At 41.0% G+C, this 17,904-nt stretch overlaps 2 protein-coding genes across 3 annotated transcripts in view; both read left to right on the top strand.

Moving 5' to 3' along the window:
* The first annotated feature begins 405 nt into the window (after positions 1-405).
* Positions 406-12,905, top strand: ikbke (inhibitor of nuclear factor kappa B kinase subunit epsilon). The gene is made up of 21 exons (XM_074666903.1): positions 406-937; positions 1,271-1,370; positions 1,581-1,718; positions 2,802-2,931; positions 3,008-3,189; positions 5,290-5,450; positions 5,719-5,829; positions 5,940-6,119; positions 8,107-8,303; positions 8,576-8,634; positions 8,733-8,824; positions 8,951-9,052; positions 9,268-9,325; positions 9,650-9,762; positions 9,832-9,908; positions 10,007-10,046; positions 10,137-10,238; positions 10,825-10,921; positions 11,089-11,180; positions 11,257-11,328; positions 11,421-12,905. The coding sequence occupies exons 2-21, from the start codon at positions 1,272-1,274 to the stop codon at positions 11,482-11,484; spliced, it is 2,166 nt and encodes a 721-aa protein (XP_074523004.1). The 5' UTR covers positions 406-937; position 1,271; the 3' UTR covers positions 11,485-12,905.
* Positions 12,906-13,542: 637 nt separating this feature from the next.
* Positions 13,543-17,904, top strand: part of rassf5 (Ras association domain family member 5) — a 31,259-nt gene continuing 26,897 nt past the window's right edge. The window contains exon 1 of one of the 2 annotated variants that reach the window (XM_074666926.1): positions 13,543-14,435. In XM_074666926.1, coding sequence (XP_074523027.1) covers positions 13,625-14,435 — 811 coding nt within the window. In that variant the 5' untranslated portion in view covers positions 13,543-13,624. The remainder of the gene's footprint in view (positions 14,436-17,904) is intronic. The other variant, XM_074666916.1, reaches the window with a different exon arrangement.

The raw sequence follows: 17,904 nt of genomic DNA on the forward strand, positions 1-17,904 counted from the left end.
GAAAATCATTTATTTTTTCATGAGAATGACAATGAAGGAGAGGTAAATTAAATTTCCTCAGAGCTTTCATCATCAGAGTCATCTTTTTGCTTGTCTCTCCGCTCCATGTTTGAGATAAAGTTCAACCCGCCAAAGTGGCCAGTGGTAGCGGCGGTGTTACCAGCCACTGCCGGAATCCACCAGCATTTGGCCGGTGTTAATGTCAAGCCCTGATAGCTCTGCTTGGTGGATGAGTGCTGACAGGTCATAACCAGGATTCATTAAAATTACACACTGGAAAAAGTATTTGTGGTGGACCAAGGTTACACTTTTTTTCAGCGAGGGTCAACAGAAATTTCCCTGGAAAAAAATAAATCAGCAGGGGGCGCAGTAGTATTGTGTCCACTGTGCAGAGGAGAGGGAAGCTGCAACGCCATCGCGCTATATATCTATACAGTGCATGCGCACGTCATGTAGGCGCGTGCACACGTTGTGGTAGCCCTCGTCGACAGTTGAGAAACTGTAAAGTTAGCACTTTGTTTATTTCCGCCCTATCCAACTTAAACACCGCCCCGTGGTGACTGAAAATAACACTTCCCGAAACATTCCGCAATGCACGGCTACCAACTGGTGCCTGTGAGGACAAACATAGGTTTACGGCAGAAAGGTGTTACCTATTAACCTGCCTACAGGTTCTTCCTTAGCTCAAATTGTAATGCTGAAAGCAACTTTGACGCAGGTATGCTCATGCCCCTGTCTCCTAACACGGAAGACGTTTCTCGCGTAGGCGTTTTGGTGTTCAGTCAAGTGGGGTTTACTGTAAAGCCAGAGAGTTAATGCATCAGTTTCAGTTGATATGAGGTATTGACGCATAGTAACCGGAAAATTCTGCACAACACGAACAAAGGCAAAGTTACCAGACACAGCTGTCTCACGGCTGACTGCAGCTGCTTTCAAGGTAAGACCTCGCAGCTGACATTTTAAACTTCACAAAACCCAGCATGATTCACGAGTGCATTATTTCTCTGATTTTAAAAAACGACTTAACAGGTTAACTGTAGTGCTTTATTGCAGGTTAGCTGTGTACGAGTGTCACTGTGATGCTAACGTTAGATAAAGAGTTAGTTTCGAGTAAATGTGTAAGAAACCCAACAGCAAACCACTTGACAATCTGTAGCAACTTAATTTCTGTTTTTTTTCACGACATATTTTTAACCTGGGCAGTAGATGTTACTTTCCCTGATGCATTTCTTTCTCTCTTAGTCTGTAATTCTTTTATCTTTTTCTTCAGCATGTCAGGGATTACAGCCAGTACCCCCAACTACCTGTGGTCCATACAAGATGTCCTGGGTCAAGGGGCCACTGCCAGTGTCTACAAGGCTCGCAACAAGGTGTCAAGCCCCACTGTGGGGGCACTGCAATGTTTTTTTCACTGTGGGCTTATTTACATCACTGATTCCATTACCTCAGAGTTTCAACCTACATTTTGACTTAAAGCGAGGCCAGGATGTGTGATAAGCAAAGGTTGTGGTTGCAGTGCTGATGGAGTTGACAACATGAAATGATGCTTTGTTGTTGTGTGTGTCTATGTGTGTGCGCAGAGATCGGGTGAGCTGGTTGCCGTCAAGGTGTTTAATGCGGTGAGCTATCACCGTCCCCATGAGGTCCAGATGAGAGAGTTTGAGATGCTGAGGAAGCTGAACCACAGCAATATTGTCAGGCTGTTTACTGTTGAAGAGGTAAAACTGCCAAGAGAGGTGTGAACTTAAGAGCTGGAGGAAAGAAAACTCAGCCATTACCTCAAAACACAGGGCTGGACACTTTATTTCATAACCCATTAAACATGTATAACAGAAGAGCATCTTGCACACCTGAACAGCCATCCTATGGTAGCATTAATTTAATTTAATCATCAAAATGATTATGCTCTATGAGACAGCATGTCAATGCCGACCTGGTGCACTGGGAGGCAGAGAGACTCCTGTCATCACTGTTTGTCTATTTACCAGTGTTTGCAGACACATGGCCTTATGGAGCTGTCCAAACATTTCAAAGTATGTTTAGTTCATTTTTATAATGTATGTGTCCACTGCATAATTTACCACCATGAGTGACTGAGTTTGTTGTATTTTAGAGAGATTAAAGAATCACATCCTCCTCTCTTTTCTTTTCGGCTTTGAAAAATACAACAGTTGTCAGAACATATCTTTCAGCTGGTAGTTACATTTTCTCTGTAATGGTTGTAGGGCTTCACACACCTCAAGAACTGAGGCCTAAATTAAGCTAAAGCTAAAACAATTAAATGTACTTTAATAACATCAGCTTACACAAGTTAGCTGGAATTGTTCACCTTTTTTTACAGAAAAACAGTTTAAGGAGCCTGATGCTTCTGATGAATATAAAGTTACCTGTGTTGGTTGTCTCTTTTTAATATCCCTTGTAAGATTTCAACAGAAGGTTTGTTTTGAAAAAAAATTGAAAAAAATATCGCAGAGCTCCTTGTTTTGAAAATGTTTGTGACATGGTGTTGTCCTTTTTGCAATTGTCTTTTCTTAGCTGATAACCAACCCCTCACCTCAGCAGACTCTGTTATGGTCACAGCAAATTAGAGTTTATTGTATTAGTCAAAAAGCTTGAGCTGTGAGTAAAGATGGCATTAATTGAATGGGGCTTTTGTAAGTAGCACTTTAACTTCAAACAAAACAAACCCTGATTCCAACAGCATTCGGAGATACATCTGATAACTTTTTTATGCAGTTATCTTTCATTTTAACCTGTTTTCTTGAAGTTCAAGGATATCTTACCTCTCTCACTCTCTCTAGCTGCCCACTAAACAGAAGGTGTTGGTGATGGAGTTCTGTTCAGGAGGGAGTCTGCTCAGCCTGCTCGAGGAGCCAGAAAATTCCTTTGGCCTGCCTGAAACAGAGTTCCTCACAGTTTTACAGTGTGTTGGTGGGTGAATCTCTTAGTGTTTCCCTGATAATTTTACTCAACAAAACTGAAGTTTACCTGTTTTTCTTGACTAAAGTACAGGGGATGAACCACTTGCGAGAAAATGGAGTGGTACACCGGGACATTAAGCCTGGGAACATAATGCGACAGGTGGGGGAGGACGGGAGGTCTGTTTATAAGCTGACTGATTTTGGAGCAGCAAGAGAGCTGGAGGATGATGAAAAGTTTGTGTCCATTTATGGAACCGAGGAGTATCTGGTAAGATGACAGACTTTTTGTGCTATCCAGGAACATACAATCTGAAATAAAGGTTTTCTCTAGATGAAGTAACTGTAAGAAGGTTGAGTGTGTGTCTCTGCCAAACCATCGAAACCCAGAAACTTCAGGTTTCTGAGTTAATGTAAAACAAAATGTTAACTATATATATAACTTACTTGCCAATTATTAAAGATTTCAAATGTGCCACTGTGCTGGTTCAGAATCTCAGATGGACAATAGAGGCTTTCCATGTGTTCTTTTCCACTTTCATTAAGACTGCTAAAATATATTCTGTTGATCAAAAGCTAAAAGAAAACATATAACATACGATACTCACAAGAGTAATAAACCCACAATGGTCACTGAAGGAACTTAAAACTTTTGATGGCGCTGAAACATGCATTCTGGTGAAGGCAGCCTTCAGGCCTGAGACAGCTGGAGCGGTTTGCTCACAAGCAGTGGACCAAAATACCTGTTGACAGGTGAAGAAGTCCCATTGGAAGTTACAGAAATAATGCGATTGCAGTGATTGGCTCAAAAAGTTATTCAAAAATTATAATTTTTTTGTCACTTCCCAGTCCTTTTAGTGGGTGTTGTAGGTTTTTCAGTCTTTTACTAAAGAGTACCAACATTATTGTCCACATGTGTATGTTTTACACAAGCGACAGCCCCTGGTGTAAAAATTTGAGACAATGTGAAAGTGCTAAAATCTGCTGTTTCTCGAGTCTCCGCTTGAGGCTGGCTCCGGAAGTACTGGACTGGAAGTCACATTCACACCAGGCCAAAAAAATCAGTTTTAGAAGCAGGAATAAACATATTTACAGCCTGATTCAAAAAACGTCTCTAGTCTAAATTTAATGTTACTATTGGCACACACTGTACTGGGGGTCGAAATTTTTCTATCTTGGCAGTTCAGAGGATATTAAGAATGTGACCTTGTTCAGTCAGAGGCACAGCTCTGCTCACATGACAGATTTGCGCCCTATAGCTGTACTTGAAGCCCCTGTCACTTTCGATATGGCCACGAAAGCCAATTTGCTTCAAAAGCCCGTTTCAGAAACAGATGGGTGACATCGGGGAGACTATGTCTATTAATTATACAGTCATGGTTTTATAACAGGAATGAGAAACACTAAAATCCTGGGGCAAAGACAAAAAACACTTTGATATAAGAATTTATTTCATGCTTTTTTACCCTTTCAGTGTTCACAGAGCTCTCTAAATTACTGCATGTTTTCCGGCAAATAGATTTCACATTGTTAGTTCGTACATATTCCATCACACTTGCCTGTAAAGGCATGAAGTGACTTAACGAGCCTTATATCTTATTAATATCTCAGTGGAGTGGGAGCTGTATCAAGTCAAGACTATTAAAATGTGACAAAATAATTCTGCATTAACAAAAAGAGCCCCAAGTGCTGGCAGTCATAAGATTATTTCCCATTTTACAACCCTCTCTTACTTCACTTGGCAGCAGAAACAGCCAGCTGCTTATGCAATGAGAATCTGGTCTTTAGAAAATCAAAATCAGAAAATACTTTATTGATCCTCAAGGGGAAATAACATAAAAAGATGCTGTGATAACTTTTATTCAGAGTAAAGAGGATATGATCAAAGTTGCCAACCTGTCTTTTTATCTACCTAATCACTCAACTTAAACTTTGATGTGAATTTCAATTTTATGCAGGTAAATGATGTATTTTTTTTTACCATGCATGTTGGTAAATTTGCTTCAGAAATGCAAATCATTAATATCCAGTACTGTGTTTTTTTATACACTAAGATGAGTCTTGACAGACAGGTGTTAAAAATTCAGAGCCTTATTTTGATCCCTAAAACAACCCATTATGTCACAACTAGGTTGCCCTCTAGTGGACACATTTAGTACATAAATATGTAAAATTAAAAATATTTAGTAGAGATAGTTCTGTGGCTTTTAATGCAACTTTTCTTTTTTGATAGTTCTTAAAAAGAAACAGTACTTTTACTTAACACAACAAGATTTATACATGTAGACATTCTGAACACATAAAGACAGAATATATGTAATATGTTATCCTCTGAATAGACTTGACCGTGTGTTTTTCTGAATGTGTGTAGCATCCAGACATGTATGAACGAGCTGTACTGCGCAAGCCTCATCTGAAATCCTATGGTGTGAATGTGGACCTGTGGAGTATCGGTGTGACATTTTACCATGCTGCTGCCGGAAGTCTCCCCTTCATACCATTTGGAGGACCTCGCAGGAACAAACCCACCATGTAATAAGTCAAAACTCTCAGTTCAAAAATGTATTTACTCAATACTTTTGATATAACATTAGGTCTTCAACCAAAGCTAAAAAAAATGCAGTTTTGCATTTGGAGGTTTTAAGCACATTAAATATTAAGTAAGTGATGAAAACAACAAATGACATGTATTGAGATCCTCTTTCTGGCAGATGCTGTTCTGGATGTTGTTTTATCAGGAACCCCAGTGTTCTGTCAGAACTTAAGTGTCCAAAAAATCCACCTTTGTGTTGTTATGCAGGTTCAAAATAACTACAGAGAAGCCAATGGGGGCCATAGCAGGAGTACAGCGTGTTGCAGATGGACCAATAGAGTGGAGCTATAACCTACCTCACAGCTGTCAACTCTCACAGTAAATCATAGACAGCATTTGAATATGTGCTGTACTGACTTTAAATCTAGACATATGATGTAATTCCTTACTCACACGACTTCTGTCTCTTTCTCTTTTTCCGTCTGCAGAGGTCTGACAGTGCAGCTGGTTCCAGTACTAGCAGGTATCCTGGAAGCCGATCAGGAGCGGTGTTGGGGCTTTGACCAGTTCTTCACAGCCACAACAGACATCCTGCAGCGGCAGCCAGTTCACCTTTTCTCACTGCAACAGGCCCAGGCACATTGTATCTACATACACCACTACGACACGTAAGTTTTCATATTAGTTTAACATATGGGTGTTTTCCCTGCATAGCCTTTGGCCCGTTGCACCTCTATCAGTGCCTGCTCTGGTTAGCTGTGGGGTCTCAGCTTGGGACCACTGCCTACAGATGCTTCACACACAGAAATGTAATTTCATTGCTCTGAAACATGTGCAATGATGAATAAAGCTATCATCATAAAGCCATCATCATCATGATCATCATGTTTTGCCCTTTACCCCAGAACATTTTCTGGGGCTGGGACAGTGGACAAGAACATCTTCCTGACACTACCTGCAGCTAAATTTCCCCAGGAGCCCTTCGTCCCCAATGTCTAGACCTGTCTTCTCATCTCAAATATACTACCCGATACAATTTTCTGATCAAACATAAACAGAGCTGGTGATATCAGATTTCTCCTGGGTCAGAGAGGAATTTTAGATGTTGCAGTTGCAGAAACTCTGCCAGCTTCAGCTTTCACAATAAGGTGTTGATGGCAAACTTTTGCAGTTCTCATTAATGTTCTTCTTTCAATGAGTCAGCAACTCAAACAGTACTGTAAGTGATGTAATGTTGATATATAGATGTTGAAATATACTGTATTTCCAAAGATCTTGTTCATGGTGCCATGACAAGCTAGGGCAAAATGGTAAGCTTTGTTTAAACCCTTGTTTGAACCAAAGTAAGATTACAGTGATAAGTGTGTGATGTTACAAAATAAATTGAACTGGTCAAGATATTTTAAAATATTTTACCATGTAAAATGGAAGTTGTTGTAATTTTACACCAGTGTGCCTTGGAGTAATTTTTAATAGTGTTTGTTTTTGACCAACTTCACTTTTACTCATGCAGCCACCCCATCTTTGGGAAAAACAAGTACAAAAAGTCTAAATCATCCAGTAAGCACCTTTATGCTATTACAGTAATACACAGACCTGGCACTGTCTACTCTTTTGTCTTCAAACCTCAGTAACATTTTTGTACACAGAGTAAGATTACTTTTTAAAACTCTGCCAAAATTAACTCTGTGGTTTGCTTTAAGTAATAACAAGAGCCTCTTTTGGCAGGCGTCTATGCATTTTGATTTTCCATTTGACCATCTGACAATCGTTACAATTCTGCAAATGACAGTACGTTAATCAGTAAACCCAGGTTAAGAGGTAGCCTTTATTATTATTCCCATATGAAGGCCTTTACCTGATTTTCAATAGTGTAAAAAGATACACTTTCTAAATGGAGATTTTTTTACTCATGAATAAACAGCTGCATCTGGATGGGATGGGATTATTTCCCATATTCAAGTAATAAAGCAGGGTCAGACATGGATCTGGGTGAAATTTATTTTTTTTGTTCTGTCTGATGTCTAAATGTCTTATTTTAACCCCTCTGAGCCCCTCAGAGCCCTGCTATAGAATAGAAAAGGGTCCAAATATCCTTATTTACTTAAAAAACCCCACATAATTTTACTCTGACGTGCATCCTTTGAGATTTTTTTCATCAACCTGTAAAATATTTCTAGTCGAAAAAGGTGAAAGTGCAGTAAAGCTTGCAGAAAGGGAGAGAGTAATTACAAACAGTTGATTTATACGTTTATTTCCCCCTCAATTTCAATTTCCATTTCATAAAGGCTTTGTCCTTATGGCTGCACAAAGATTGTTTCATGTTGTGCTGAGCAGATTGCATTTTCCTGACCTTTCATACGCCTTGCCTGCTCTTGTCTGTTTTTGTTTACTTCCCACTAACCCAGGAGTAGGTGGGGTTTGAAACAAAGTGAATCTATGTAAATTAGGTGGTGAAAGGTGGGATGTTTGTACCTTTGTCAGAAGTTAGGGTGGTAAGACAGCATGATTCATTTAGTTATTGAGTGTACAGGTAAACTGAAATATGAAGCATTCTGAGAATTGTGTAGAGGAAGGGCTTTGTTCCTGTCAGTGTGGTCAAGCCAGTAAATATAATAAGCTTTCTAAAAAAAATTCTCCCTTAAATCCTCTCAGGGTGTCAGTATTCTTTGAGGAGGTGGCGTCTCAGACTGGTATTGGAGTTCAGCTGCAGCATCTGCTTTACCTGGGTCACGACCTCCCTCTGGAAGGCAACATGAAGGTGGTCAACCTCCCCAGTACTTCAAAAGCCAAGCCTCTGATTCTGCTCAGCTATGGGCCTGAAGCAAACAGCAGCCTGCCGTTCAGAGAACGTAAGACAATCAAAGACATGAAAACGTTTGAAATGTTGCTGTGAAGTCCTCAGGATTCCTCTCCTCTATTCTTAGCTGTTTCCTTGTGGGATTTCTGAAAGAGTCTTTTTACGAGGTGCATTCCAACATCACACTTAACCACATAAATATCTTTATCAATCCACTATTATTTTTTCTATGAGTTATATTGTTTTATTTTTCTGTTAATACAGATCAAACACAGCATTTCCTTAAGTCATTTAATTTCATGGGTTTTTTATTCTTCCACACAGCGGAAACTCCTGTAATCCCATCCAAGTTTGACGCTGTGGCAGACTACAATTTCTCTAAGGTGCATCATTGATGTGAATGCTTTGCTTCTTTTTTATTTGAGTTTTATGCCTCCAGTACATTATTTATTACCTCTTTCCTCATCCTCCATCTGTGTAGGTAATAGTGGGAGTGGTCCATCAGTATCTCAGGATAATACAGCTGCTGCACTCACACAGGGAGCTGCTTCTACAAGGATACTACAGTTACATGTGAGACACACGTTTCAACAAGGATCATTTGTTTCACTGCGCTGAGAAATGTACATCCAAGCAATGAGCCTTGTCAAATGTTTTCTGCTCCACGTCCTCCCCACACAAACTCCTCTTGTTTCTCAGGATGAGGCTTCGCAGGGAGTGTGGGGAGGCAAAGCACAGTATTGCGATGATCACTGTGAGACTGCAGTCTTGTCTCAATGTGGAACACAGGCTTCAGACACTGTGAGTTTATTTATTATGGGTTTGTAATTGCATGTGACTGTTTGACATGATTTACATGGCACCAGGAGGAACATGGTGCTGTTTTTCCAGTTTGATTCTCCTATCTGGAATTGCTCTTTGTATCACTGTATTATGATTTATTTAAATAATTAGTGGTCTTTTCTTCCTCTGTTACATTTTGTTCCTCAATGTCTCTTGCAACTTTCTTTTCTCAGAGGTCACCACGCTCCAGAGAATCAAGGTTCAGGCGATGGCAGTCAAAAGCTGCAGCTGGTAAGAGACAAAGGGGAGATAGATTGTTGTTTTTTTGTTTGTTATTCTTATGAATAAAAAAATCCCTTATGAAAAACAAAAGCAGAAGTTAACCAGATAATTAATATAAAGTTCTCACAGCATTTTCAAACAGCACTAATAGAAATGACACCTTGTTTTGATTTTATACAAGAATCAAACTAAAGATTTTGTATGACTTTTTTGGTGCAGATGCCTTTGGGTTTCCCTTCATTTTGGTTGTTTATGATAATAAGTATATGCATCTATAAAGCAAATTGGTAATTTTAAATAGACTAAATCTGTCTGTATCTGCTGTTTCTGCAGGTTCACCAGCACCTACCAATATACGCTTCTGGTATCCAGGAGTTTCAGAACCGCCTGGACCATCTGCAGATAGAGCAGGCCAAACTAGCAGAGACACTCGCCAATGACAAGAGGTGACCCAGCACTTACAACACTGTTGCAGTCCGAGAGTTGTATGGTGTCTGACCTCTGATCTCTCATAGCTGCCAGAAGATGGAGATGCTGCTGCAGAAGATAAAGGCCATCAACCAGCACTATCGCAAAGATAGACTGAATGGCAGTATGTACTCTTCTTCGTTCAAATCAACTGTGGATTTGTTTAGTCTTCACATTTATGTCTAAGTTGACACTAACTTGGTATCATTTTATTTTTACTAGAGTTGGGATATAATGATGAGCAAATCCACAAGTTTGAGAAGTGAGTTTCAGCTACCGTTGTCCTCACCCTGGCCTGTAAAGTTGTTATTCTGAGCTCTCCTCTAATCTGGCTGTCACTCTTACTTGCCAGAATCCACCTGTCGTCTCACATTAAGAGGGTAAAATCTCTCTTCAGGGAAGACTGTGTGCAGAAATACAAAGAGCTGCTGACCTCAACCAGGACATGGAGCAGGTCAGAGCAGACACTCATGTATTTTCAACAAGTAGAGTTGGACTTTGGAGCAGACTCACCTCAACAGCCTTATCCTCTATCCAGTCTTGTTTATTTACATAGAGATAACTATGTGTTTGGTTTGAGAGCCATTGATTCAGATGATAAAAGCTAACTTAAATAAAGCAAGTACAATACATATAAAACTGTATAACATAGAAGACTTGGCTTAGATTACTACCTGTTAACGCTTGTTTGACACAATATCTGGCTTTGGATTGACACATACTTTGCTATCTACAAACTAAACTCAGTTTTTATTTTCCAAATGTTATGTAGAGTAGTTATTTGATATTCTTAAGTGGTAGATTATGATTCATATAAATCTCAAATTGAAGGAGAAATTCTGATTTAGTTTAATTATATGGTAGACATTAACTGACTCAGTTCTAACAAATGCCTCTGTTCAGTTGATTTGCTTCTGCACTGTTTATTTGCCAAGGCCTGTGTTTTTCTTTTCTTTTCTTTTTTGGATGCAGCAAGACCTGGTATTTTATATAGACAGTAACTATGACTCATTAAAATGTGTTTCTACTTCACTTCTTAGTGTTTTACTGGAGATGCAAACCCGCCTGCAGGACTTTGGCTCTTTCTCTACAGGCTTATTAGCAGACCTGGAGATGAGTAATCAACGCCAAAATAAGGTCATTTCACTCTCACTGATCACTGCTGTTACATCATGGTCTGCACATGCATAGTCAAACTACCAGAGAACTGTTTTACAGTTTTGTGTTTATTCATAGGTTGTGTTACTGAAGTAACTGATGTAACATCTTAATCATAGGATGATGTAATGTTTTGCCCTCCTCAGGCTCTGGACAGAATGCTATCTAATCTGCAGACCGGTAGAGCAGCACAACATCCTGGAGTCACAACCAGAGACAAGGACCAGATGGTCTCCAGGTGTGTGTCCCTTTGAGTGTATGTATGAAAGGTAACAAAGAAAGTTTCATTTTTGACACGTATTTCTTTGTCCTAGGATGCACCATCTCAAGGAGGAAATGGAGATTTTGGTGCAGGAGCTGCAGTTTAATAACAGCGTTATTGAGAGGTCAGTTACTTCTCACCCACACGTTTCAGTGGAAACCCACAGTCATCAGTGGAGAAATGAGAATTAATAGTTTGCACTTTTTTGTCCTGTAGTCTGGGAACTGTGAACTCAGCCGCAGCTCTGGATCCAAGCTTGGCCAGACCATCTACTCTGTGACAGAAAAACGGCAGCCAAACATTTAAACACACAAAATTGTACACACACAGTCTCTTTCACTGATGAGCTCCTAATTCATAACTGACGACCAGGAACATCATGGACGGTGCACTCTCAATGACAAGCTGCAGCCAAAGACAATCAATTAAATGCTGAGCTCAATTTAGAAAAAGATGCACACGATGAAGAGGGAGGAAATGCAACGGATGGATTTTTCTTCAGTGTGCGTTTGTGTGTATGGGACTACTGAGTAAAGCAGTTCAATAGAAACCTCATTAATGACTTTAGTGTTGTTGTATTTCTAATAGGCTGCAGTAGTGATGGACTGTCAGGATGAATGCCAAGTCAGCTGCTGTGTGTGTGTGTGTATCTGAGACTGGTTTTCTTTTTGTCCTACAGATTAAAAGCACTGCAGAACTTTGAGGACCTTTAAATGATTAATTAAATCTGACTGACTTTATATCTCTCTGTCTGTGTAAGAGAGAGAGGGGGAGAAATTCCTGCAGTCTTTTGATCATGGAAACGGTTTCATGTGACTTCATGTTGATTCAAAGTGTATCTTTATAAATAATGGTTGATTACATTAGTGATAGCTGTTCAGTACTAGTATTGAGGTCTGTTCTATGTTGATTTTTAACTTGTATGATACATGCATTTTTTTTTTCAGTTGTCAGAGAAGTGACAGAATTGGGGAAACTTAGCTCTTACCACAATGTCTTCTTGTGACCAAAACACAAACAAGGTTTGATGACAGTAAGGCAAATTAAATGTCTGAAAGGACAGCAGCCAGGGTGGGGAATCCCAGGGTCTATTTGTTGAATTGGGTTACAGGTAATGCATGAGGCCTGAAAAAAAGTTTAAAATACTCTGTTCCCATAATATAAATCTCATTTTTCTACCTGGGGAACTTTTAATGTCAGCTGATGAGCATGACATCATGGGCTAAAAGCGAAAGTAAAAATAATTTCATATCTTTTTTTCCCATGCTTACTTCACAACTTGCCTCAGTAGTATAGAAGATTAACTTTACATTCCACAGCAGTGTCCTCATAGCTGGTATTTAAATAACTGAGATCAAACCTTGTTTGAGTAGGTGTGTCTGAGTCACAAACACTAAGGGATGCAAGTAAATCAGAAAACAAGAGAGCTGTTGTGACGCTGCCAAGTACAGAAGTGAGATTTTCCCACTCAGTGTGTGTGGGAGTGCTGTGGGTGTCCTCGGGGGCTTTCTCGGTTCAATATCAGGGTGACAAACTCAACTGCTTTGGTGGTTCTAGCTGCTCATATGACATGCTCTGGGAGCAGTGGAAAATTCATGAACTTTCCTGCTCTTAGCCTACACAAACAAACGTTACATTATGTTTTTATCACTCTGCCTTCCTCAATGCACTACTTTAACACAGTCTTTGGGCTCATCTAAAGGCTTTAATGTTGCCCAGTTCAAACCTAAATGCCTATTTCACGTTTTTAAGCTTTATGTAAGTGAATTGTGTTATCAGTGACATAAATTAAAGCTTTTCATGTGCTCCAAAATTTTTTAATGAAGAATGTGGTAGGCCTCTTTACATGCCATTGGTGAAAAACAAGTAGGCTACCATATGCCATTATCATTGCACTTGTATTTTATCATATCAGATCTAGGTTGGATTTAAAGGATTTCAGAATCAAAATAGGAGCGTAATCCTCATCATTAGGCTATTATTAGTGGGTCCCCGCGTGCCTTAATCCAAACGTTGGTAGCTGTCCGAAGACGTTTCATTGTTAATTTGGGTTTTGGTACATGTCGGTCTGCATTAGCCCATTTTATTTCGTAAAAGTGCGTTTTCAGATACTTGTGAGTCTGCCATCAGTAAATATAAATGAAATGCCTAGTAGGACTAGTAATGCACAGCTATCATATTACACCGAGTTTTCATGACGTTAAGTTTTGTTAATTAGAGTTTAATAATTCGAATCAAATCTAGTGTATGATTCGGGGATTAGTGCGCGCGCCCCTTGCCGCTCTAAAGGAGGCGCGCTCGCGACATTTAAACCCTTCAGTCTCTTGCGTCACTACTACACGATGTCGCGGGCGTGAGTTAAGTTTACATTCACAGCACGGAGTGAAAACACACACTTCTACACACCCTTGGGAACCATAATGGCGTCTGCGAGTGTGGTGGGACAGCACCCGGGTCCGCACAGGCTGGACTCGGAACCTCAGCTGCTGTTCATGAAGCTGTCCGGCAGAAAGAAAATCACCCTGCCTAGGAAGTCGTCCTGGGAGAAGATGATGTTCAGGAGAAGCGCGGGGAGCAGTGGAGAGTGCGGTTCGGTCTCTGTCGAAGGAGAGGCAGAAAATCATGTTTCGGCTCCCGGATCAGGGGAAACGGCGGTGAGAGGAGGAAAGATGCCCTGTGAAGGATGCAGAGCTCCGGGCGTCCCTACTGCGCCACGTAGCCTGGACCAGGAGGAAGATGAACGCATCGCAGACGGTAGACGGACAGCTCTTGAGAGCCGAACTGTGGACACAACCAGTGACTGTAACAGCAACGTCAGCTGTGACCCAAATCTTAACACAGGTGGTCGCAAAGGGACTTCGCTCCGGAGGTCTTGCAATGTCATGCCAGGCGTACCAAGCACAAACGGACACAAAGGAGCGCACCGGCACCGGGACGCGCCGCCCAGGAGACGAGACAGCGGCCACCGGAGCATCTCCTGCCGCGTGCCTGCAGCAGGAGACGGCGACAGCCTCCACCTGGAAAGGCTCACACAGGGCAGGACAGGCGTGGTCAAGCTGGCCCGTGCAGAGCCTCACCGCAGGGAGGCCTGGTCCATCTTTCCTCGGAGTTCAGACCCAAGGGTGAGGATTGAGAGCGGAGAAGGACACCGGTTCGAAGCCAAGCCCGTTACGCAGGACTGGTGTGACGCGTGCAGCCGTCAAATCACTTCACAGACACTCAAGTGTCAAAGTAAGTTGTGGTGGTTTCCCCAATTGTAACTTTGTAATTACATATCCAGAGAGCATTGTGCGCAGAGAAATATGTGATATGTACTTGGCAGCAGACAACCTATTATCGCTCATTATCGCTTTCCAAAATATGCTCTTGATACATTTGTTTCAGCTGTTTCTTGTAACGACAAAAGTGGATAAATTGAGGAAGTGAGAGCTCTTTTCTGTTAACATTTTGGGTTATTTCATGAAATAACTCGCAGCTTAACTCTTCCACACTGGTGGCGGTGTATTTTCACACAAAAGAAAGTGAGCATTTGACTTTGTGAGGGAGCCAGTACGTTAGGGAAGGACATTTTCACGCAGACAAAGCCAAAAATCCTTTAATGGAAAGCCCATTATCTTATCCTGCCAGCTCTGCCTCCCTCTTTGATTTGCAGCTTCTGCTGGGGGAGATAGAGGAATTTAGTGGTTCACTAAAAAAATCTGTTAACGCACTCTTGTTTGTGAGCCTTAGTGCAGTAATGTTGGTGTTTTGGGGGAGTATATGAGAAATGAGTGGATTTGGATGTATTAACAGCATTTTTCATTGAGTGCTTTGAAGAAGCATCTAAGGTCTTTTTTGATTAACTGTGCCGTGTATCTCTGGAGTCACACACCTGATTGTTCCAACTATAAATACTGGACTGCTCTGATGTCATCACTCCCACCTGTGCAGCTCTGGGACAAAGAGACTTCAGACAAAGCCAATTTGACCCGGCAGTCTGAATATGTGTTTGATCTGGCGTTTCAGCGCACCAATCAGACACCAGAGATTTTGTGTGGATGCTGTTTTCCACACTCATGTACATCTAAGCTTACTGTGTACATGCACTGTGTGTGTGTGTGTGTGTGTGTGTGTGTGTGTGTGTGTGTTAGTGAGAGCTGATGCTGAGTTGGTGTTGTGTCAGCAGAACTCTGACTCTGCTGCAGGGAAGTCTGAGCTACAGCAATTGAAAAGAAATTAGTTGATAGAGAAACGGATAAAGAGAGATGAAAGAACGAAAAGTAGTTGGACCTGGGAAAGAAAAGTGGAAAGAGCAGGAGGAGAAGTGGAAAGAGGCAAAGTGATAGAAATGAGGAGAGACAGGGGCTATAACAAGAGTGATGGGAAGGAAAAGAGGCCATCGGAAGTGAGGGATAGGGGAGAAGAGTGAGGGTTTGTCCGGTACTGCAGAGCTGTCTGATTTAGTGTGCTATCAGCGAGAGCTCAGTGGAGCGAGAGCAGAGATTGCTAGAACACTATTCACTCGCACAGTGAAACACACGCACACTCAGTCATGAGCTCCTAAGTTTTTTTGTCTCTTTATAGATCAGCTTTTGGTGGAAGTTTTCTCCTAACCTGGAGCTGTTCTCTTGAAGACTTTTCTGCTTTTCTTGCCTTCAGAAAACATCAGAGGTGATCCTGGTATGCAATCACGGGGGTCACCAGGACACTTCTGACAAGCATACAAATTTAGGCATGTCAGAGTATTTTTGTGGGTAGAAACACGACCATAACTGCTTAAATAGAAACAGCACACACACGCACACAATCTCCTCTTTCAACTACACCCAGCAAATGACAGGGAGTGAGAGACGGAGGCCTTGCAGCCGTAAACAACCATCATTCTGCGTCTTTGTCTTGCTGTATGCTTCATTCCCTTTGTCTTTCGTACATCACCCTCTCTGTGTTTGCTTTGTTGCATCTGAGGCTTATAGAAACAGAGATTCAGCTCTCTATCCTCCTGGGACAGCAGAGAGCCCGTAGAGCTGCTGTGATGTGGCCTTGCCCTGCAGTAGAATCTATCAATCTAAAGCCAGAGCTCCCAGTCTCAACGTCTGCTGTTGTGTAATCTCCATGCATGTATTTGCACCGCTGACTTTTGGCTCTGGTTCTGCTTTTCCCCAAATCTTTATTGCTCCTCATGGGAGTTGGATGGGTGTATGATTTGTAGCATGTCATTACTATACAGCAACCCCCTCCCTATATATGCATAAATACACACACACACAGAGTAAAGAGGGATATGTTTATTCAGCCCTAATAGAGCATAAAAATAAGCATATTACCAGCATGACAACATAAGTGTCAATCCTGACATCTATTAGGACAGTGTGCCTGCTTTACTGACTAATCTGAGCCATTAGTGGGACACATTGAAATATTCTTCCTTTGTATCGGCACCCAGACATTTTATTGATATATGCAAGGGAAAACACACACAATGCAACATCGCTCGGTAAAAAAATAATATGATATATTTGCAGAAAATTTCATTACAGCTTTTTCTAAATTTGTAGAGTACATTTGGATTGAAGCACACTGTTCAGTATTGATTCAGCACCATGGTCTGTCAGGTCCTCTCTTTGTTCTTTGCTGTTGGTCAGGCAAGGCAGGAAGGAGGCAGGGAGTAAAGGCTGCCTCCTTAATCCCAGCTCTGGGTGTCTCTGGCCTGGGATTTGGTTCTAGGGATAGAGAGGTTGGGATTACAGACTTGCAGACAGAGTCAGACATCAGATTAATATTTAATTAAAGCTCTCAGGGAGTCATGCTGTTAGCATACCAGCAGACCTAGTCCTTGGACATAGTCCTCAGGGTTTGGTCCTCTTACTGTGTACACTGTTAAAAACATAAAAGCAGTCATTAGAATCTAATTTAGCTGTCAGTTATCTCACTTTGATGTCTGTTTAGCAACACAAGAAAAATGTTAGTCGTCAGTTATGCTCTACCAATACTCTCTACTCCCATCCCACTAATACTAGCAAGGTACCAGACACTGGCCAACACAAAGAATGTATTTGTTAGTATTGAGTTCTTAATAAAGATAATGACTTAAAGCATCTTTATTCTTAATATACCATTAATAGGATAAACCAAGGTTTACTTGGTTTAAGCAAAGGCTGTATAATAAATGGCTGTAGTCTCCGTGACATCACCTGTCTGTTTGTGATACAGAGTTTGGAAGCAAACCGCTGGCTGAAGCCATAGCTTTGAACTTCCACAGCTATAGTGCGTCCACCTGTCAGTCAGCTGAGCTCTGTCTCTGATCGGGTAAACTTGTCATCTTAATATCTTCTAAACTACTGAATTATAAAAAATTTCACCCCCTGTACACTGAGTACAGATAAAGAAATTAGCTATTCCGGCCAGAGACATTTTTGTACTAGGCTGTGAACATGTTTATTTCTGTTTTAAAAATGGCCTTTTTTCCGTCTTACTTCCGCATTGCCTCATGTTTTTTTTACTGTTCCTGCTTTGTTTCTAGTCTACTATTTATAACAACGATGCTTCATTTGATGAAAAAAAAACAGCAACAGTTGTCACCCAGAAATTTTCCAATAACCACAAATACAGATGTGAAATAACCTGATTTCTGAGTTTTAGAATCTCTTACACAGGTACTTTCATTGGATTCCCAATTGATAGTCGTTTTCATCATCCAGAAACTGCTGACTTGTGGGATATG

This window comes from Halichoeres trimaculatus, unplaced genomic scaffold, assembly GCF_033239565.1.
Source record: "Halichoeres trimaculatus isolate MK-OKI-2021-1 unplaced genomic scaffold, fHalTri1.1 fHalTri1_scaffold_1, whole genome shotgun sequence".
NCBI lineage: Eukaryota > Metazoa > Chordata > Actinopteri > Labriformes > Labridae > Halichoeres > Halichoeres trimaculatus.